Source organism: Phocoena sinus, chromosome 16, assembly GCF_008692025.1.
Source record: "Phocoena sinus isolate mPhoSin1 chromosome 16, mPhoSin1.pri, whole genome shotgun sequence".
Classification (NCBI taxonomy): Eukaryota; Metazoa; Chordata; class Mammalia; order Artiodactyla; family Phocoenidae; genus Phocoena; species Phocoena sinus.
In genome coordinates, this window is record NC_045778.1 from 67,371,768 (window position 1) to 67,395,296 (window position 23,529).

A 23,529-nucleotide genomic window follows, 5' to 3' on the forward strand; every position below is an offset into this window, starting at 1 on the left:
AGTCTGATCAGGTCTCTATATGCTAACTAGCCATAATCTAATTGACTTCGCGTAGAAATCCAGAATAATACCCTTCAACAGAGGCTAACGTTTGAGGGCAGTTGCTTTGCAGTTTGAAGAGTCCTTTGGCTTCTTCCAAAGGACAACTTCGTGTCATTCTTTCATTCAGTAAATGCTTTCTAAATCACCCATGTGCTAGGTACTGTGCTGGGGGCTAGGAATTTAATGCCAAGCGAACACCCAGTTGTAACCCTTGCCTGGATGGAGCTTTCATTCTAGTAAAGGAGGTTTCATTCAAAAAAGTGAAGTCACACTGTGATAAATGCTAGGTAGGAGAAGTGCATCAGCTCTGAGGGCATAATTCTGTCCTAGAAGCAACGCAGTTGCTAACACCACAGATAACAAATGGGTTTCAACTCATGCTAATTCCAGTTGATTAATAGCGTCTCTTTGAAGTATGGTGTCGAGAATGCTTCTGAGGTCTTGTCTGGCATGCATGCAGAAGGGGGAAGTGGTAGTACTTGTGCCATGTATCTGATGTACCTGGTATCCATACAGAGCTTGTAGGCATTTGAGAACAAAGTGACATGTGGCTACAGCTGCACAGTCATCTAGCAATAGCGCACAAGATCATTACATAGGCTCTTTTCTGCTGCTGCTTCTTCCTTCTACCCATCTCTGGCTATCTGAGAACTGGACTGGGCCAGTATCTCTACACTAAACCATGACAGACATAAAGGAAAATGAAACTCACTCCACCTCTGTCATAATTACAAACAAATCAGGCTTGGTTAGACTTTGGCTGGGAATGAGGAAGAAGCTCACTGGGTAAGAGAATGGCTCCCCTTGAAGTTCCTGGAAAGAAAAATCAGTCCACCGAAACAGACATGGGTCCTAGAGAGCAAATCTGTGAATTAGTTTTAGTTTCTACAGATCCATGGGACAATTGCTCTAATCTGAATTATAAATCTATAACCAAAGTGACACTAATTTGCCAACAGGGAAAGAAAACCCAGAATGGCATTATCCACCAAGGATGGAAATGCTCATATGTGAAAGGCCAAGCAAGAGGAAATGTGCTTCGAGTCAAACAGGAAAACTTGCTTGGGTGTCTGGGAAAAGAGCTTTAAAATAAAAAGTATGTGATGATTGGTGAATGTATCATCTCCATCTTATATCAGAGCCTCCTTAAGTGCCATACCCCCTTCCTAGAATATTCTGTCCCTACACACACACACAAGCGTGCATATACACGTGCACACATCCCTTCAGCACCCAGCCCAGCTCTTCACCCTTCAGGTCCCATCTTTTTTTTTTTTTTTTTTTTGCGGTGCGAGGGCCTCTCACTGTCGTGGCCTCTCCCGTTGCGGAGCACAGGCTCCGGACGCGCAGGCTCAGCGGCTATGGCTCACGGGCCCAGCCGCTCCGCAGCATGTGGGATCTTCCCAGACCAGGGCACGAACCTGCGTCCCCTGCACCAGCAGGCGGACTCTCAACCACTGCGCCACCAGGGAAACCCCCGGGAAACCCCCTTCAGGTCCCATCTTAAGTCTCTTCAAAGAGATTTCCTTGACCAGGCTGTCTAAATTAGATGCCTCTTCTCTGTCCCATTATTCTTTATTTTTAAAGCCTATTTGTGTTCTGCCTCAATATCCTTACATTTACCCCAAGTAGATGACAGATATAGACAGATAGATAGAGATATGTATATTTTCATATATGTGTATTTGATTACTACCTGGTACCTTACAGACACTCATTACATATTTGGTGAATGAATGGATGAGTAAATGGATGAAAGAATAAGTGGATGATACTCTGGGAAGTTTTAAGAACAGAACAAATGATTCACCTTGAATGTTTTAGACCAGCTGTGAGATTCCTAACCTCGATCTGAGTAGGAGCTATTTTTAATTCTTCAGTCCTGTGATTGGAGGAGGAAAGAAGGGTGGGGAGAAGACAGGAAAGGGAGGGGCTGATGGATCCTACTCTTCAGAGAAAGAGGCCAAGTCTTTATCCCCTGTGCAGAGATTAGCCAGATAAACCTGGAGAGGCCAGTGTGTATGCCTGGGGCACTCGGGGGAACTCGGGGCCTCAGGGTCTTCGGAGGGATGGGGGAGGTGGAGCTTCTCGCTCTGAATTTCAAATGCACTCTCAGAAGAGGGGTCTTTTCTCACTTCTCAGTTCTCCTTTCTGAAGTGCATTTTCCATGAGGTGAACATCACTTGCTCTGGAGAGCTGGGAGGAGTAGGCCATTGAAGCCTGCAAGGGAACACCCACTCATCTGCAAACTGGCAAACAGGGTCTCCCACAAAGTAGAAGAAGGCTTGATTCAGGGCTTAAAGGAAACAATGGAGTCCATTTAACAAAGCCAATGTTTAATGAACTCGAAACAGTGCGCTTTAAAAAATAAGTTAATAAAGCAGCCTTTTAAATTTTAATGCATGCTTATTAGCTTTATTTTCAGACTACCATCTGTTACCTCAGGAAGAGTTTACTGGTTTGTCTATCATCACGATTCATCACCTATATGATTCCTGAGCTGTGAATGACAACGTTGATTGGAATTCTGCAAATGGCAACCCTTTTGCATCTGGGCTAGCTTTCACAAACCATGCAAGACCTTCGAAGAGAACTGGTACCTTCTAACGCCTGGCAATTCACAAAAGAAAGATGCAACAAGAGACAAACTCATTTTTCAGATGAGTTTGCCATAAAACCCTATTTATCGGGCTCTTTCAAGATCCTGATGTTTTAAAAATCTTCCCATCAGTTTTGTTTGTGTTTTACGGAGACATAGCCACGGGCCTGAGTGGGAGACATCGCTTTTGGGTCGTCTCCCGGCGGCACCCCTCCTACCCCACCATCTCAGGAAGGGAGAGGAGTGGTGAAAAGCAGAAAGGGGATGAGGTGGGGCAGTGAAGTGGTGGGTAATTACCAAGGAAAAAATAGAAGCCTCCTACCTTTTATCGGAGCAAGTATCAAATACTGTTTGGCCCAAGTACATTTTGTCCCATTCTGTTTCTTATGCAAATTACACTTCTAGAGACTAGCCTGCCACAAAAGTTGACTCCGCTTCCCCAACTGTATTCAACTTGCCTTTGAAAGGAGTATCGTGTACCTGATTGTTAGCTGGTTAACAATCAGAGAAATTGTAGGCAAGATCTTATCATTATGGGGGGGGGGCTTCTTTAGAAATCAAAAGCACCTGCTTTTTGTGAAGATGGGCTTCCAAAGAGAGAAATATTCCCATTAGAAAATGCCCCGAGTTCAAATGGGAACATGATTAACATGTCCTCCCAGCCTGAGGGTACCAACCTTAGACCAATAAACTAGGGAACCTTTATTGAGCACTTACTGTGTGCCAGGTCCTTGCAACAGCCATAGGAGATGGGAAGCCTGATTATACAGATTTGGAAACTGAAGGCTTGGAAAGGTCAGGTGACTTGCCAAGATCCCACAATTGGAAATGTGACAGAGCCACAACCTCTAATTCCAGAACGTTTGCTTTTAATTACCTATGATGTAATTCAGCACTGATGACATTAATGTATACTATCTAGTGACAACCCCCTCCTAATAGGCTGCCCTCTTTGGATTTTCCAAGCAGAACTGAGTATAAAACAAAAGACTTCCCTGAAGTCCTGCTCCTATAGAAGAAAATAAGCTACTCTAAGCAAACCAATTTACACTTCATTTAATACTCCTAGTAACATTATATCATAGATATGATCATATCCTTTCAGGAAGGGAGGAAATTAAGGCTCACAGAAGCTAAGTAACTTGCCCAAGTGTACACAGCTAGTAAGGGATAGAGGTGGGCTTTTGATTCCCAGGCCAACTTCAGTATCTATCTGCCCGGCACCTTGTAGGCATCCATCAGACATTTCCGCTGGGAGAGAGGGAAGGCCTTTAGTTCCCCTGCAACCCTTTTCATGAGTGAACTCTGCCCTTCCAGGTCAGAGTCAAGATGATCCTACTGACCTCCCTGGGCCAAGGTTGGCTGAAAAGAAGGACGTATTTGAAGATGGGTGAAAAGAATCTTTATGAAATAGAAACAAGTATCCTAACGTACATGGACTACCAATGCTGAATTATCAGCGATGCATAACATTTGTGTCAAATCAGAGAGGCCATCCTTATGAAATTAGGCTGTACGAGGCCTCCGTGACTCGGCTTACCTGTTGCTTCCTCTGTCAAGCATGCCGACTCTCCCTTTTCCCTCCTCCCCCCATCCTACGTTCCCGGTACAGGTTTCTATTTTTCCGTGCATCCCACACCCACCCACCCAGTTCCTAGTTCTGCTGATTTGCCTGTGTCTTCCCAGAGCCTTGTCCCTGGTATACTGTAGGGACTTAATATATGTTTTAAAAAATGGATGGAGGAAGAAGCTCAGAGTTAGTGCTAAGCCCTAGGAAAGAGAAACTCAGAAGTTATGCATGCTTGTGAGATTCAAGCGCCATTTTCTGCTCAGGAAGTAATGCCTCCAATGAGTTGTGGAGACCAGTATAAACGTGCTGATATTTCCAGGTCACACTAAACTTGATCCTTAGCATTAAAAAAATTAATGTGTTTCCTCTTCTTCCCCTCTCCAGCCCATTTGGTCTTTATCTATAAAATATATTCATTGCATGTGTGTTATACAATATAGATATGTCTCATGTAGCATGAATCTACAATGGGCACTTCGTGGTACTTCCGAGGAAAAGAAAAACAACTCAGGGACACATACATGTTGCCAGAACTTGTTAGCTGTCTCCTCGTGTGATCTGTTTCTTTACCTAGCACTTCACAGTTTACAAGAGCCTTCACATCATTGCTCTCCCACCCCGTGAGGTGAGTTCAGGGCTGTGGCTTCCATTTACAGAGAAGGAAACTGAGTCACAGAAATCTTTCGTGGCTTGCCATATGGCTATTTCCTTAGTTCTTAAATATCATCATTGTAAGGCATGCCATTGATTTAACAATAGGTTTTGAGGATATAAGGAAACTACCATACTGTGTATACATATTGCTTACAAGACACATCCCAGCGTTTCTGAGACATTAAATTATATGCACTTGGAGAGAGAGACATGTATCTTAAAACTAAGAAAATGTGGTCAGTAGTGGAACAATGACTTAACATGGCATTCTAACCCTGAGTCACTGTGTACAATTTACCTTCTCAGCTACATTATAAACTCCCACAAGCAGGGTATTTTTCTATACTTTTTACATGTCTCTCAAAAAGCGTAATGTAGTGGCTTCTGTACAAAATGCTCTCAGTTGGTTGATAAAAGAGTCCGTTTCCTCTAAAAAACAAAACTAAAAGGAGCCCTTATTTTTCATTCTTAAATTTCTGGGTACTAAAAATTCCTAGGGAATATATTTGGAAACTTCCCAGGAGCCGCATTTTATCTGCTGTTTTTGGTGGCATCTTGTTTGGTGACTAAGAATTGAATCATAAGATTGCCTCTCTGAGAAAGACAAATACCATATGATACCACTTATATGTGGAATCCGAAATATGATACCAATTATTTACAAAACAGAAACAGACACACAGACATAGAAAATAAACTTGTGCTTCCTGAAGGGAAAAGGGGGTGTAGGGGGCATAAATTAGGAGTTTGGGACTAACAGATACACACTACTACATATAAAATAGGTAAACAACAAGATCCTACCATCTGGCACAGGGAACTATATTCAATAATAAACCATAATGGAAAATAATATGAAAAAGAATACATATATATGTACATATATATATATATACATATATATATATATATATATATATATATATACATAAAACTGAATCATTTTGCTGTACTCCAGAAACTAACACAACATTGTAAATCAACTATACTTCCATAACAAATAAAAAATTTTTTAAAGAAAGATTGCCTTTCTAAGTTCCTTCTCCCAATATCACCGCTCTGGGAGACTAACAAAACTTTAGAAACCTAGGAGGTCTACAATCAAAAGTTGTATTTCCGAATGAAGTTTTGATGAACTTCAAGATGAAACTCTAGAAGTTCGGAGCTTATTATAAGATATTAGAGAAAAAAATCTTTAACATGTTTGTATGAACACAGCCTATTTTTTTGGTTTAGTATCCAGTGTACCACTGCTGAACTTGTCTTCCTAAATTCAGTTTGGATAGCCTGCATATAAAAATAAGAAAGCAAGAAATAAACCAAAGAAAGCAAGATGTAAAAAAAGAAAACTGTCACCTGTAACCATGCAGAAATTGGTTTGTCTCCAGAGTTATTTTTGTATGAGGAGGAAAAAATTCAACTTTTTATTCCACCCCTGGTTTAAAAAGCAGTTAAAAAAAGAAAAAGGTTCTCCAACTCTGTGAAGTAAAAGGAATTAGCCTCAAGTGGCCGTAACTGAGCTTCCCATCGGATTATTGTGCAAGGTTGCCTTTTATTTCCCCCCCCACAGTGGATAATGCATGTTCATTGTGGTTTATCTGGAGCCGGTTTCTTTTACACCCTCTGCTTATATAAAGTCGAGCTAGGACTGGGAACAGAGATTTGGGGAGCATCTGAGAGGCAGCCTCCAGTCGGAGAGAATGAAACAGTCGGGAACTCGAGCAGCCGCGTATGAAATTGACACTCTCTGTGGTACGAGCCCCATGTTTTGCCTCCCAATGCAGACGAAGAGCCGTTAGAAACGAGACGCGTGATCCATCTCCTCTGTATGTGCTGCTTTGTTCTCACCCTTGATTTTAATTTCTCGCTCGTGTTTCTGACCTAGAATGATCGAGGCTCGGGCCCTGTCAGGACCGTGAACGTTTGGCCAGCTTGACTTGGCCACCTGGCAAAAGCAATGGTGATGAGGGCCTTCGTCCTGTTGGCTGTCTTTGCAGAAGCCTCTGCGAGATCTTGCACTCCAAATAAAGCAGGTATGCTCTGGTGCTAGCCCATTTTCCTGGAAAGGAACTTTTCCTGGCACTTCCCTTCGCAGAGTTCATAGCCCTGTGCTTCTATTGTTAGGAAAATGCAATACTGCAGCCAAGTAGAAGCACTTAAGCACCCCAACGCCCATCCGGTTTTTCCCACAGAAAGTACAAATCTATTGAGTAAAGTTACACTTTTTAAAAATTAGAGGCTGCTAAATAGATGAACAAATAGATAAAATCTTCACATTTTTTCCCCATTTTCTATTTGACTACTGCTTTTCTGTCCTGTGCCATAAATTACTGTTTCATGGCATTGTGCATAAATGGACATTTTAAATTTTATAGGCTCATTACATGGGATGCTCATATATATATGAAACCAGATTGAATGGATTGGAAATATATATATATATATTGGAAATATAAATATATATGAAAATACATTTAATCTGGTTTCAAAAATACATTCCTTAAAATAGGTTAAAGCTTAAAAGTGGACCAATTTTGAATACATATTAAGAATAATGCAGATATTACACAGAGGTTTCAAAAACTGTAAAAGTGGAACTTCAGTGACTGAAGTTGGGGGAAAACGTTCGTCACAGCTCATGAAGAAGAGTGGGGAAAGTATTTTTAACTAACTGCTTTGCATGCTCAGCTGTAACAGGAGCCCACCATATGTAGATATTACCAGATCTGATTTCAGACCAAGTCTCTCCTCTTTCCAGATGTCATTCTTGTGTTTTGTTATCCGAAAACAATCATCGCCAAAATCCCGGAGTGTCCCTATGGATGGGAAGTGCATCAGCTGGCGCTTGGCGGGCTGTGTTACAATGGGGTCCACGAAGGAGGTTACTACCTATTCGTCATCCCAGATTTGTCACCTAAAAACAAGTCCTATTGTGGAACCCAGTCCGAGGTAAGACCAGGCCACACGTGGAGGAGTTGCTAAGAGGAGGCAACTGGGCCCAAGAATGAGACATCTTCTGTCCACCCTTAAAAAGATTCAGAATTCACCACTTTCTTTTTAAGAGTCAGTCCCAACTCCCAAATTTCCTGAGATATTAGTGTTCTTTAAATTCTTTTCTTCTGACTAGTTTAGGCGACTCTTTGGATTTAAATTTTATTCTCCTAATTCACTGCCTGAGCAGCTAAGCCACCTTCCGTGAGTAGAACAAAGTACATTTCCCACCTCCACCTCACTTGGAGCTCCGAGCACATGTTCATGGCTGCCATCCTTCCTGAGTTGGATGGGTGAGCCATCCTCTGCCCGAGACTTGGAAGTGGGGACAAAGGGGTGCATGTGGAAGGCATCTTAGGGACTTCCCTGGTGGTCCAGCAGTTAAGTCTCTGTGCTTCCACTGCAGGGGGCACGGGTTCAATCCCTGGTCGGGGAACTAAGATCCCACATGCCACGCGGCGTGGCCAAAAAATAAAAAGATAATGGAAGGCATCTTAAAGGAGTGACCAAAGTATAACACAACCCATAATTGGGTCTTGTGAAGTACCCAGGACAGGTAATCAGAATTAAAAGGAACCACAGACATCCTCTCGCCAAGTATCCTTATGGGATGGAGGAGAAATCTGAGACCTCCCAGCAAAGCCACTAGTTCGGGGCCACAGAACAAGTAGAGATATAGTCATGAAGGGAGCCTAGGTCTTCTGACACTCTGGCTGATGTCTAGAATTCATACGGCCTTGACTGAAGGAGATGGTACATCTATCAGGTCTCAGCTCCTGGGGCTACCTCCTCTTCCTAAAGGTCCCACAAGGATTCAGGGATTTAGGGAGAAGAGTCACGGGCATGATTAACAAAAACATCATGTCTTTGAATATCCTGGTAAAATGAACTAGAAATCATATGTGCAGTCTTAGGGAGATCACTTCTCAAGTGACTGTTCGAGATCCCTTTTAACTCTAATATTTGGTGATTTTAAAGTCCAACAAGTCAGAGGAAAGAAACTCAGAAATAGTGCTCATGATTGGAAGAGGGAAAGAGCAAAGAACCAGGCAGTAACGTTCTAGAGATGGGAGGTAGTGAAGGTGTCACATAAGATTACTTAGACAGGGGAAAGTAAATTAAAAGTTGATGTTAGGAGAGAGAGGTTCCTGAGCCAGTCCATTTCGGTCAGAAGCCCAATAGGTATATGGATTTTTTTTAAGTGTATAACATTCAACTTAGATTATTATAAGATTATTATAAACAATCTTGAACAGACTTAAGATCTCTTTACAAAAATTATCAGCTCACCTACAAACAAGAGTGGGTGCTATATCAATGGCAGACATTCATGTCTCCCCATTGGGCATTTTTCTTTTCTTTTTTTGCAGTACGCGGGCCTCTCACTGTTGTGGCCTCTCCCGTTGCGGAGCACAGGCTCCGGACGCGCAGGCTCAGCGGCCATGGTTCATGGGCCCAGCCGCTCCGCGGCATGTGGGATCTTCCCGGACCGGGGCACGAACCCGCGTCCCCTGCATCGGCAGGCAGACTCTCAACCACTGCGCCACCAGGGAAGCCCTGGGCTTTTTTCTGAACCATCTTCAGTCATTTATCCAAGAGGCCTCATTCACATCATGGGGGTACAGGGCCACCCTAACCACCTTCTTTCTTTCTCCAGTACAAGCCCCCCATCTACCACTTCTACAACCACATTGTTTCCAATGACAGCACCGTGATCGTAAAGAACCAGCCTGTGAACTACTCTTTCTCCTGCTCCTACCACTCCACCTACTTGGTGAACCAGGCTGCCTTTGACCAGAGGTAAGCTGCTCCGAGAGTGGAGGGCGGGCTGCCTTGCGTGTGTTCTGCAGTCCCTGTCAACCAGGCATGTTTCAGTCCTTATGCAAAATTCTCTCCCCTTTTCAGAGTGGCCACTGTTCATGTGAAGAACGGGAGCATGGGCACATTTGAAAGCCAATTGTCTCTCAACTTCTACACTGTAAGTGGTCTGCAGGTCTCCACTGCTACCCTGGGGCCTTTCTAGGAGATGATGGGATGCTTCCTCAGCATTTGTTCTCCTCTAAGCCGTACGCAGACCCCCATTCTTGAATTTGAACTGAGACGTAAGCTTTGTTCTAGCTTTAAGCCTCTTTAAAGACTAGATGCAGCAGACGTTCAGATTCATAGACTGGATGGAAGAAAGGAAAGGTGCCACAGAGGAAAAAGGGCAATCTTCCCATTTCACAGATGAGAAAATTGAGATAAGAGAAATCAAAGGTCAATAGGCAATAAAGACAGCCAAGGTCTAATTCTTAATCAAGATTAGTTTCCACCACAACCTCCTCCAGAGATTTATATTTAGGATCTAGCTCTTGTTAAAACATCGGCACAAACTAGTGAGCTTCTACCTGGGACAGGGCTAAGGGGAGAGGTTGGGGTTGGCTGCTGCCGCCTAGTTCTTTGGTCTCCAAAGCCCTTTACTTAGTGGGCCTCCTCTTTGTCTAATTTGGGCATGCTGCCTACATTGACATCAAAGCTAAAGGCACTAAGAATAAAATTCTCCAGAGAAACTAAATATGCAATGGCCATTAGCCCAGCTGCCCTCCTGTTTAGATGGGGTGCTCTGTTTTTTAGACCTGCAGCTTCCAGTGAGGGGACATGCATATAGGAAATGGCCCAGCTGGCTAAAGGAAAATGCAGGCAGAAATAGAAGAAACCTTTACTTCCAACATTAGAACTGGAAGATAGCCTTAGAGGCTACCATGTACAACCCATTCATTTTGCAAAGGAAACAACTATGTTACCTGGAACTCCACTGACCTTGAACTCTTTGAACTTGCTTTACCAGCTCTCTGGAAGCTATTAATCTTGCTGAACTCAGAAAGTGAGAGCTAGAAGGGATCCTAGAATAACCTAGTCCATTTTATAGCTGAGGATCTGAAACCCAGTGAGGAAATGATCTGTCCAAGATTCCACAGGTGGTCCAGAGCAGTACCCAGTCTGGAACAAGGTCCCCTAACATTGGTCTACGAGGCAAACTTACTATGCAGGGAATGAAGCTTAAGTTTCATGACCCCTCACTTCCACAGGCCCTTTTCAAGGCCCTGTGTCTAATTTTGTATTCAAAGTTTTGATTCTTTTAATTAAAGAGGGCTCTCTAAATAAGCTTCAAGGTCCCACAAAACCTAGATCTGCCCCAGGCTACACAACACTAGTGTTTAAGTCCTGAGAAAAGGAAATTCCATACAATCCCTTGACCTATAATCAGGGGGTTAAAACAGTGTGGATCACCAGGGTGATGAAAGGATGGCAAAACCACTGTAGTAACTGATGAGGGTTACCCAGAGAGGAAAATAAGCTTCACACATTGACAACAGACTCAGGGGACATCCTGATGACTGGCTGTCTTTACTACTGAGTCCCTGTCTGGAAATACATGATTGTTGCTTTAACCAGATAAAATTATAGATATGACCCTATGAAGGTTTTACAACAGTTGGAAATGGAGAGGCACCACGATTGTCAAAAGTCATCATCCACCATCAGTCATGTGGAGCTAAGTTTCAGACAGAAATATCAAATCTTATAACTTTTTTAAGAAAAAACAAAAATTAGGAAGCATGTCCTCAGCATCACCCAGACCATCCTCTAGATGGCTAGACAGACTGCTTCCCTGAACTGGTAGAAATGAGGCTAAGGCCTTCCCTAGGGCCCACCAAGACCCTTATAGGACAAACAAACCTTGGCAACGAGGGGGCTCTGAGGTTATAACCGAGACTTTGGTACTGATTAACATTCCCACAATGGGCTCGGTTTCCTGTGCCTTACCCATGAGGTTGGTATTTTTCTTCTCCTCCCTTCTTCTGCTTTGAGAGCATTCTTGTGTGTCTCTGAAGCAACAGCTGCTCGCTGCATATATTTCCATCAAATTACCAGAGACCGAGCTGTGCCCTGCGTGGTACAATAGAATGAATGCTCTGCTAGCTGCTTAGGGTTCTGAGAGCTCCAAATGCCAGGCTGCAAATCCACCAGTTCTACCCAGCATGCTTCCTCTCTTCTCTCTCTACCCGCTTCCACTCAATTCTGCCAACGGTGCGTGGTCGGTATTCTCGGTAAAGTTATTTTGACTCCCAATCCGAAATAAAGGAAGGTAGTCAACTTGTAGAAGTAGCCTAGCACTGTGGTTAAGAAAATAGGCCTTGACATCAGACCACTGGTTTGAAGCCAGTTTCCACCACTTACTAGCTGTGTGACCTTGGACAAGTTAGTTAACCTCTCTGGGCCTCCACCTATGCATTTGTTAAGTGGGGATAATAATAGCACTTATCTGAGAGGTTTGTTATGAGGGTTAAATGAAATAATCCTTATAAAACCCTTTCCACAGCGCCTGGCAGCAAAGTAAATGCCTGAGGAAATAGTCATTCTCACAATTGTAAGCTTTGACCTTGTTGAAAGTGGAAACTGAGAACTCCTAGCACCAGCACTGTTACCTTTATAGGGTTGAACATCAATGTCAGAGTGGGATTAGGTTGCCTTCTATTCAATCAAAATGGTATTGACTATTCCTTTTAGTTAGACAGAGACAAATGCCAAAGCTTGGGATGGAACGAAGGCAAGCAATAGAGACCAAAACCATAGACTTCCAGAGTCAGAACAAACCTCAGAGGTGATTAATCTTGACCTTCCACCCAATGCCCAAAACCCTTCTGCAAGGCTGCTGAGGGATGGGTGCCCCCCCTCTTCCAAGGGCAATGGCAAGTTGGACCTTCTCATGTTAGGCCAGCACGTGAAATCTGATGTCATGAAATCTGACATTCCGAACTCTGGCCCACTGGTCCTGGTTCTGTCCTCTGAAATGATACGACATGTTACTGATGGTCCTTCGACTAGCTCAAGCTTGTCTTTCCCAAACTAAACATCGTCCCATTCTTGATGGTCCATTATCATCCTAGTGACTCTCTTCTCTGTATGATTTCCTGGGTTAATGCCCCCGTTAAAAGGCAGAGCCCAGAATCTGCCAAAATAAACTGTCCGGGTACTAAAGGGTAAGCTATCTGGACATAGGTCCCTAATTTTCACGTTACAAAGAAAGTAGGGGGAAATCACACTGAGTATTGCCCCACTGTCAGGTGAGAAGTGGAGAAACTGACCCTTAAAAGCGTTTTGCTTCAGAAATTGAATTAAGTGTGCAGATTCTGTGCTCCACTATGTAACATAATCAGGAAGTTTCCCCTGCAAGTGGAGGTATTATTCCAATATTCCAATTCTTAGTTCCCGGGAGATGGGGCCAGGAAGAGCACCTCTGGCTACACTGCGGACGGCAGTCTATGATTTGGGTCTCTATGTAGCGCAGTCTCCTGGACATACATGTGATGTCCTCATCCCTTCTAAGATGGCACCAGCATCCTAGGAGGTACAGCCTCTCTGGTCCCAGCGGGTCTCACTGTGGTCTCATGTACCTGTGCCTTTGGGTTGTTCCTCCCCCCTCCCGTCCCGATTCATCTGCTCCTGTCAGACCCAACTGCTCAGTCTGACAGATCATAACGCCCAGTGTCAATTTCCTTCCAAAGAATGCCAAGTTCACCATTAAGAAAGAAGCGCCTTTTACCCTGGAGACATACGAAATCGGTTCAGATCTGTTTGCAGGAGTAGAAGCCAAAGGGTTAAGCATTAGGTAAGTGTGTTCTTAATGTTTGTATTTATAAATACAAAGAAGAGAAAAAAAAACAAACAAAAACAGCCCAGAGGCGTTTTAATCACCCAAAGTTTCTAGGCATACAACTCCCTAGCTCACAGTGATGAGTTTTGTTTCATTTCCAGGTTTAAAGTGGTTTTGAACAGCTGTTGGGCCACACCTTCGGCTGATTTCATGTATCCCTTGCAGTGGCAGCTGATCAGCAAGGGGTAGGTACGGCTCTCGGGACCACAGGGCTGAGAGGTGGGGCTAGGTAGATCCAGGGCTGCTCTGGCTTGGGACAGCTTGGAAGGAAGAGGCGGAGTCTGTTGGGGTCACATCAGTGACTTCCTCTGTGCTTCCAGACTGAGTACTGATACCAGGAATCACTAACATAGTGCTTTCTAGGTACCATGTTCTGTTCTGAGAGCTTTATCATATACTAACTCATTTGCCTTACAACAGGTGGGTATTATTACTATCATCCCCATTTTCCAGATGAGAAAACTGAGGCACAGAAGGGGTTAAGTAATGTCACATAGTTAGTGTATGTGTGTGTTTATGGGGAAGTGGGCAGGTTGGGGTCAAACCCAATCAATCTGACATCAGAACCCTGATGAGAACTAACTCAGATATCCATGTAAAAAGCTTAGTACGTAGTACCTAGCTGGTATTCAATCAATTTTAATAATATCATTGTTTTTATTTACTAATAATTTCATAGGTAACAGGGAGTTCTTAAAATTTGGAGTAGAGAACTAAAGTAATGGGATTATAGTATAGAAGTGTGATTCTGGAAATCACACATAGGGTGGTTAGAAACAGAACATGGGAGGTAGAAAGACCAGATTAGAGGCTGTGGCAGCTCTAGAGCCGAAAGTGATAAGACCTGAATCAAGGTTGTAGCTAAGTGAATGGAAAGAAGGTCATCCAACATCACCCAAGGGAGGGAGAAGCAATAAAAATTTAGCAACCAATTGGATATGGTCGAGGGAAGGACAGGGCACAATGTCTGAGGAACATGTGACCAAGAATGCTTTCTGCTGTTGCACCGTGAAATGTGAAGATGAGAAATTGTTTGTCATAGGCTCCTAGGGAAGAGGGGTTCTGGATAAGCGAGTTTGGATTCTCCTTGAGTTCAGGGATGACATATTGACCTTGAGATGACAATTGTCTAGAAGCACTTAGAATTGTAACTTTGGAAAAGGATGAGGATGAGTTAGACTAGAGATTCAGGCGTCATCCACACAACAAACAGTAAACACAGAAGAGGCCATTCCCTAAACCAAAGCAGACCAGTTACACTGGAACCATCAGGGCTGAGTAAACACTGCCACCAGGGACAAAGATGATAAGATAACGAAGGTGAAGCCACTTTGGATCTTTATCTATTTTTATTTAACAAACACTTATACAGCCCTTACAACATACCAGGCATTACTCTAGGTAGGTGCTTTGCAAATACTAAATTATTTCAATTTCATTAAACTTCCTATAGAGTAGGTAGTATAACAATCACTGTTTTATACATGAGGAAACTGAGGCACAGAGAAGTTCAGAAACTTACCCAGAGTCTAAGCTAGTAAAGGGATGGATGATCTGGGCAGCGTTATCTCTTGATAACACAGGGTAGGACAGGCCAGCAAGGCCCACACCCAAGCAACCCATCTTCCTGCAGAGATGGGAGCTTAGCTTGGGTCCTTATTTCACATCTGTCATTGAATGATTCATTTAGGCTCCGTTGATGATGGTGCAAATCAAATGACCTCAGGGAGATTCTGAAATAAATTACTGACCTATAGGAACCTTGAAATTACCAAGAGGCACTGGGAACCTCTCTCAACCAATAGCCACACAAGGGCAAAGCCTTCTGCCACACCATGGAATCATCTCCTCAGATAGTCCTAGTGCCCCTGCACACCTAGTGGATGTGTCATATGGCAGAAAAGGGAGTGCTCGTGACTTTGGGGTAGTCACTACAAGTGGTCCTCAAACTCTTGTGTGCACAGGAATTCCTTTGGGTATCTGCTACGCATGCAAACACGTTGTAACCTACAACATCAGAAGGTCCCTAGGTGAACCCTGGGACTCTGCATTTAAGCACAGCCAAATTAAAGACACCCTGACCTAGTTGCAAATACTGCCTAACTGAAATGGCCCCTTGAGGTTGGAGATAATTGCACGAAGACCAGTGTCAAAGGGGAGAATTAGAAAGGCCACTCCCATAATCTCCCAGATGGTTTTGGTTCACACCAGGCCCTTTGGAAGGAAAACCCAGTTTTCAAGAAAGCCTGGAGAGATTAGAATAGGAATTTTGATCTCAGGTGGAGAAGTGATGATGGTGTGAAAGCCTCCCCGTGGGCATTCCACAATCCCGAGATACCTGTCACGGAGGGACAGGTGCCACAGCCAGCGCCAAGAGGCAGCAGTGCCAAGGCATCTAGGCCTGCCTGTCACTTGCCTCCTTCCTGCCACCAGCAAAGCTCTGCTTTATATTGTTCCCACTGTCTGACACCATACCCGGACACTCCAGCAGCCAGGAGCTATTTTAAGGACTTAGTCTTGAGTTCGTACAAGGATCTCGGGTTTAATGACCGAATGATCCTTCAAGAGTCTTGTTTCACAGCTCAGAAAATGCCCCTAGCCCTTGTCACTACTCAGAGGCCACCACAAACAGACTCCAGCTTCTGGCCCTGGTCCAGATATAAGGTGCAGTTTTCATGGCTCGTTTCACTCACTCTCAGAGTTAACATCCCCTCCGTCCTACCTCTGATTTGGCCCCTAATGTCTGGTTCTGATGGACTGGGATGGGGGAGGGTCCACCATGAAGTTTCCCTGGGGCGACTGCACTGCTCCCTAGTGTGTGTGTTGAGTTGGAAGGACAATAGAGTCAGAGAAACACACCAGGCGGGGCATGAACTTCGGGTTCCACTGAGGTGCTGTCCACTGGTCTTTAGCTTTTGAACCCATAGACCTCTGTTCCGAAGAGGACAGATTCTGGAGCTCATTGTCACCTGCATACAGGCCCTCACACTCTGTGGGTCTCGCTGTACATTCCCGAGAACCACTGTGTCTGTTCCCAACCTGGCTGAATGTCTGGCACTTAAGTAGGGAATCCATATGTGCTTGGTAAATGACAAGGTATTGTACTTAAACCAGGCTTTCCCAATCTCGACACTGTTGACTTTTGGGGGCCGGATCATTCTTTGTTGTGGGGTCCGTCCTGTTCCCTGTAGGGCATTCTGCAGCATCCCTGGTTTCTACCCTCTAGGTGTCAGGAGTATCTTCCCCCCAGTCATGACAGCCACATGTCAAATTTCCCCTGGGGGGCAAAATGGCCCCCAGGTGAGAACAATTGGTTTCGACAAATGCCCATCTATGTCATTATTTTTTCTTTTACTGCAGTTGTACATTTGGGACTTTGAAACTTCCCAAATATTACATTCTCATTATAGAGAATTAAAAAAAAAACAACATAAAGGTGAAAGAACAAAAACTGTCCATAATAGCCAGTGTTAACATTTAAATGGTATCCTTCCAGCCATTTTTTTCTGTGCTCATATTAAAAATATCTTTACAAAGGTAATTATATAATAGAATAGATATAGCGCTTAAATAGTACAATGTAAATTCAAATTCAAGGTGGCAAAACCTCCCAATACACACACAGCGATATGTTGGGTGTGACCTGGGCCTAGGTGGCTGTGAGAGCACTTTGGGAAATGCCGTTCCCAGCACCACCATCTTTATTTTGGACATATGCAGGGAGTCTGTACGTATCCCAGTCCTCCAGAGGACATTGTCTGGGGGATTTCATTTCTTGGGGACAGAGATGTGGTAACTTCCAGATGTGTGGCTTCTCGTAAGTTGCTCCACCCTTGCTATACTCTATCTGTAGAATGGGGATGGTCACAGCCATCTCATAGCTCCTCCAACTGACCCCAAAGAAATGAGGATCAGTGAGGTGCTGCCACAGTGCTTCAGAAGGATAATGTGCTGTGTAAAAGCCCAGGGGATACCGCGCGTGACTTTGCCTCAGATGCCCTTGCTAGAGTTGATGAGATGACCTTGTCTCTCCCCCTTCCCTCCCCTGACCGCGTGTGCTCCAGCTGCCCTACGGATGAAACAGTCATCGTGTATGAGAATGGGAAAGACCACAGGGCAACCTTCCAATTCAATGCTTTCCGGTTCCAGAACATCCCCAAATTGTCCAAGGTGTGGTTACACTGTGAGACTTTCATCTGTGACAGTGAGAAGCTCTCCTGCCCAGTGGTGAGCCACCCTTCCCGGAATGAGAATATTACCTGAGGCTGTGAGGGTGAGGGGATGGTATTTGAGAAGCTGTATTTTTACCTGGGAAATTGTCAATAGACCAGTGTAGATATGTGTGAGGACATACTGGAGGAAAGGCTGCTGAGGGTAGGGGCAGACGTTCCAGGTGTGTCTGCCCTGCCACAAACAAGCTACATGGTCTGGCCCAGGTCACTTAACCCCAGAGCCTGGTCTTCTCATCTTTAAAGATAGAGTGATGATGAGTAATGGCGGCCCTTCTCTTTTCAGAGAGAAATGTTAGGGAAAATGAAAGCAACAACAGACATGGAGATGCTTTGAAAAGGTTAACAGGACAAGGGAGATTCAAAATTCAGCTGGTAGCAATAGGATCTGAATGGAAGTCGAAGGTAGGTATTTTTAGCTCTTGACTTACCAGCCTGAACGTCCATCTTGGAGACTTAAGATGGACAAGAGAGATGTTGCAGGAATTCGCGACGTGAGGTCACAGCTGTTCCGACCATGTGAGAGGAAGGGCCCAGCTCCCCAGACACGTTTAGTAGCTCACGCAGGAGGGTCAGCTTCTCCTCCGCTTCCTCCACCAAGAAGTTGCTGCAGAACCAGTGAACATCGTAATGAATTCAGGTGGAAGAAAATTTTCCATCGTGACCAGGTGTGAACCTGGTCCTCAGAGCAGTGGTTCCAAAGTGTGGTCCACACTGCTTCAGCATCACCTGGGAACTTGTTAGGGATGCAAATTCTCAGCACCCCACCCCACCCCCTGGCCCCAGACCACCTGATTCAGACACGCTGGGCGGACCCAGCAATCTGTGTTTTAACAAGCTCTTCAAGTGGCGTGCATGTTTGAGAACCACTGCTTTGAAGATCTAAAAGTGTTAAATTCCAAACTCTTACCTCCTCCAGTCTGTTTGGACCGGAGACCTCAGTGAGGAAGGACACAGTGTTTCTGAAGAGGGTACCTGCTCGCATTGCCTATAGTAACCAACAGAAATAAGATGATAATCTCTATTGCTGTTGATTCATTTAGCCAGACAGTGGTCACTTACGAGCACAAACAGAGAAAGGGAAGGGAGTAGAGAAACATTTAACTGTTCATGAAAGGATTATTATTGGCACTACATTTAAAAAAGGAAATGAACCAGAACACATTTTGCAGGTATCCACGTCTCAAATCACAGTGATGAGAGTAACTATGGGTAAAAGCCTTACTTCTCATCAAAAGAAACGGAGTCAGTTCCTCCCACGTGCAATGTGGATTTGTTCCAGCTTTAAGAGTTAAGGACGGAAAGATCTCTTCCTTTTCTCAAGTTGGAGAAGCAATGAAATACATCTCTCTGGGTTATAAAAACAGTAAGGGAACTAATGTCTGAGGCCTGGGGAATTTTGACTCCGTCAACTTTGTGATTTCTTAAAAAAAAATCTCTTTTCTCTCCTGTGTTTTTTTCTCACCCCTCGGCTTCTCCTGGGTCTCCAGACTTGTGACAAACGAAAACGCCTCCTCCGGGACCAGACTGGGGGCGTCCTGGTCGTCGAGCTCTCCCTCCGTAGTAAGCTTCTCTGTTTTCCAAATGGTTGCCCTCACGCTGGGCTGCGTCCACAGGCACGGCCGGTTTGAGCATTTTAACTGAATTGCCAAACCAGTTGTGCCTGTAGACACAACCTTTACCTGCAACGCATCTCCTCACCTTGGGGGTGGGTAACTCACGCCCGATCAAGGAGGTTTGTTAACTACCCTGAAAAGTTCGGTCTGTGGCCTCAATTCCAATGCCCCCCAGGGACTAGGAAGTGCTGAGCTTCCACACACGGTGTGCAGGTGATAATAATAAAAGAAAATGAAACGTACTGGGGCATCCAGGGCACATCAACAAAACTAGTAAAGGAGCTGGGTGGGCCCTGGGGTTTCAGAAATAAAGGAGATCCACACGGGCCCTGTCCTCAAGAATGTGCCATCCATCAAGGAGGGAGATGCTAAATGCTAAGGGAAAGGGAGATTGCTGTCAGTGGGGGTGGAAGAGGTAGGGTCTATGGGAATAGATGGGTAGGCAGCTCAGCGTAGTCAGGCTTAGGGAGGACCTCTGCGAGTCATCTTTAAGTCTGACCTCAAGAGTGCTGGGACATCAAGGCGGGGCAAGGCCTGGGAGCTTTAGAGGACGGTCACCCAGCTCTGGTCAGGAGCCCAACCCCATCTGCTGCCTGATTTTATATGACCTGTAAGCTAAGGGCAGTTTTTCCTTTTTATGTGGTTGAAAAAAGTCAAAAGAAACAATATTTCATAACACACAAAAATTATATGAAATTCAAACTTCATTGTATATACAGAAAGTTTTGTTGGAACATAGCCACACTGGTTCATTTAGGGCCTGTCTCCAGCTACTTTCGACAGTGTCAAGTAGTTGCAATAGAGACCGAGTGGCCTGCGAAGCTGAGTAAGCTTACCATCACCCGCCCTTTTCAGAAAGTTTACCAACCCCTGCCATAGAGAGCAGGGATGAAAATGGTGTGAGATGAAGCCTTTGTCAACCCTGCAAGAAACTTTGTGCTAAAGACAATGGGAGCGGGTCGGTTTCATCAGGGGAGAATCCAGTCAGGTTTGTGTTTTAGGAACGCAGCTCTGAGACTTCTCCCTCTGTGACCTTTTCTTAAACCTTCTGTATTCTTTCTTTACTCACTACAGGCAGGGGATCCTCCGGTCTCTATAGCTTCTCAGGTAAGGAAAAGAGACAGCTCTGGGCAATGCTTTTAACAGGCAGACGTGTGTTTTAAAAGAGGCTTACCTTTGGCCCCAGCAAAGCCTTTACCTGAATGAGTTGGAGGGGGATCGGAGGTCGAGAGGTCTCTCTCCAACCAGCCCCTGAGCTCTGAAGGGAGGGAGGAGCTGGGGGCAAGCTGGATGAAGCAGAGCTGGTTCCCCCACCCCCCTACCAAGTCTAAGCAAAGACATCACCAGGTGATGCCTCTTGGGTTTCTGTGTTCGGAAAACATGATTTTCAATGATCTGTTCATTCAACAAATATTTCTGAGTCCCTTCTATGACCCTGCCCCTCATGAACTGAGTGACCTTGGGCCATGACCCCACTCCTGCATTGCCCAGCTTCCTCTGTGAAATTGGGTTAATAATTGCCCATATCATACACAGAAGTTGTTGTGTGGATTAACTATTACAGCTAAGAGCACTAAACAATGCCCAGAAAGCAACAAACAACCAGTAAGGATCAGCCATGATTACTGACTCTGTACCAGGCACTTTTCTAGGCGGTGTGACTGCTGCAGTGAACAAGGCAGGCAAGGCTCCTGCCCTTCCTAATATGCGTGAAATATGGTGGGTGGGGCCGAATAATGATTTAGACAGCAGTCCGGGAAGCATCTTAGAGGAAGAAGCATTTCAGCTAAGACCCAAGGTCTCACCAAATGATGCGAGAAGATGGGTCAGGCAGTTCTATTTATAAAGAAACTCACAGATGTAAGATTTGCTCTCACAATTACAGGAAACCATGCAAGCCAACTGTTTGAGACTCTAAGATGCACCATCTGGAGTCTACAGTGAAACGCACCATCACTGTTTTATCGAAGTTCAGGTTCCCGTCTGTCAGAGGTCCCTATCCTAGGCTTATCTGTTGGGTTCTTTGTACTGATGAAAGTGAGCTATGGAAACCCCAGAGGACGAACAAAACTATGTACAAAATGTGCAGAGTTTTATGGAAACCTACTTAACGTCTCTGAGTTGACTCATTTATGTTGAGTTGACTCTTTTGTTGAGTTCTCCTTACTCCTTGTCGAACTGTTTGTCTCCTTTCCTGTCTGGTCCACAGATGTTCTCTATCACCTCATCGTGATGCTGGGGATTTGTGCTGTGTTATAAGGGAGAGCCAGGCAGGCAGCTGCAGTTCCTCCACCCAAGACCATCTCCTCTGTCAATGACAAACTCACATTTATTGTGCTGCCAAAAAGAACAAACAGAAGACCGTATTGTTGGGAAGCAGGGAACAGCGCTTTGCCAAATATGTGTTCCAGTGATTTTTGTGAATTTCAGCGATTGTTTTTCTTCGGTGCCCCACTTCCTCTTGTGACTTCCTGTGGCTCTTAGGTTCTGCCGTCCCTCCCCTGAAGCCAGCGGAGGAGGCTCCTTTTCCCATAGTCAAGTCGAGACTGCAGCGGACTCCTTTGAAAGCTATTCTAATTTTAAAAGACTAGCACACCCAACCAAGTGTAGCTGAGCATCTTGAGGAGAATGTAGGGCATAAGCACCTTTAAAGTACTGAGGACCGAATGCACAGGAACAACCAACTTTGCCGAAGGAGCCTTTGTCTTTGAGGCTGTGCAATTCCTATCTAAGGACCAGAGCTGAGCCACCAGGCGGGGGTTCTAATATTTCAAGTGATGATGTGGGAATCAGAGTAGAAAACATTCGTTTGCTCAAACCTGAATAATATAAAGGAAAGTGATTCTTGAGAGCCCCCAGTGAGTGCTAACCCAACTGGTGTTTTATTATAAGTTTTCTTAAATATGTGTAAACAGTATATAGGTATACACTCCTTATTTTTATAGCTGATATATACGTCTAAGATTGAAAGAAAATTACAAATTGAATAGGACTCAGGCTACAAAAAGAGTAAAACCCACATTAGCATTCATCGAACATGATAATGTGGCATTGCCTACATGAAACTGCTACCTGTAACATGCTTCAGAGGGACTGCCACGACACAGTCTCTTCAGCTTGCCAACCCCATCCTACTCGTGATGCCCAAGGCTCTCACTATTTCTATTTGCTCTGCTAAGAAATCTTCATTTGTAGAGAATGGTCTGACCTCATTTAGCCTTTACTTCAACATTCAAGCCTGTATCTTTTTTTGTCTCAGTAACCTACGACCATTCGAATGGAACCAACAAAAACTCGGAAACACAAATGCAAATAAAATGCAAACAAATGGCCAGTGAAATCACGTGGTTTCTCATGCTGAGAGCACTGCCACCCCAGTGATCCAGAATATGTTGAGAGTAATGACTTACACGGTCAAGCAAATAAAAACGGAAAGAAGCGGTCCTGGTAGAGAATTGGCGGATCCCTGAAAATGCACTGAGGACCTCGGTTTGAGGCTAGAAGCTGAGATGTGCTAGGAAAAGCCTGAGCTTTAAATTCTGTTCTTTGTCTTGCATAGACTCAACTAGCGGGCTTATCATTGGAAAACACATCAGTCTGTATCTCTGTATTTAATGTATTTGAGAAGTTTTGAGATGTGTAGTTTGATGGTTGTTTTGCAACCGTGTTGATGAACTCAGAAATTAAGCTAGTTCTCAAACCTCTGGAGACACAGAGAGCATGTTTAGCAATAGGCTCGATTAAAATGACTCGTAGCTGAAACTGGTCTCTAAGCTGGTGCTCCGACCACTTTGGGATCTCTTCTTCCTATAACTTCAGAATTTTTGTAGTCAGGAAGGACAGAAGATATATTTCATTGGTTCTAGTCAAAAACTCTTCAATAGCATACTCACAGCCATAATCATAAATCCCTGGCTGTCAGAGTAAAACAAAGTTGTGCTAGTTTTGCTTTGTTTTAGCATAATGTTTAATGATCTTGTATCTCTTGGTGGTGCTATGGAATAAATAAAATGCCTTAAAATAAATAACTTATGACTATAGCTTACAGTGTAAATATATCATGTTGGTAGCCAAATCTTCAACCCCCCCACTGGATTCTACAACTAGAGCTTCTTAAATTCACATATATT

The 23,529-nt window shown here is 44.3% G+C and overlaps 1 protein-coding gene across 1 annotated transcript; it reads left to right on the plus strand.

The window, feature by feature from the left end:
* Positions 1-6,520: 6,520 nt before the first annotated feature.
* TECTB (tectorin beta) lies at positions 6,521-21,688 on the plus strand. Its single transcript, XM_032608887.1, has 11 exons — positions 6,521-6,617; positions 6,751-6,898; positions 7,624-7,814; positions 9,514-9,656; positions 9,762-9,834; positions 13,406-13,509; positions 13,656-13,739; positions 17,619-17,781; positions 19,274-19,346; positions 20,474-20,506; positions 21,609-21,688. The coding sequence occupies exons 2-11, from the start codon at positions 6,823-6,825 to the stop codon at positions 21,656-21,658; spliced, it is 990 nt and encodes a 329-aa protein (XP_032464778.1). The 5' UTR covers positions 6,521-6,617; positions 6,751-6,822; the 3' UTR covers positions 21,659-21,688.
* Positions 21,689-23,529: the final 1,841 nt, after the last annotated feature.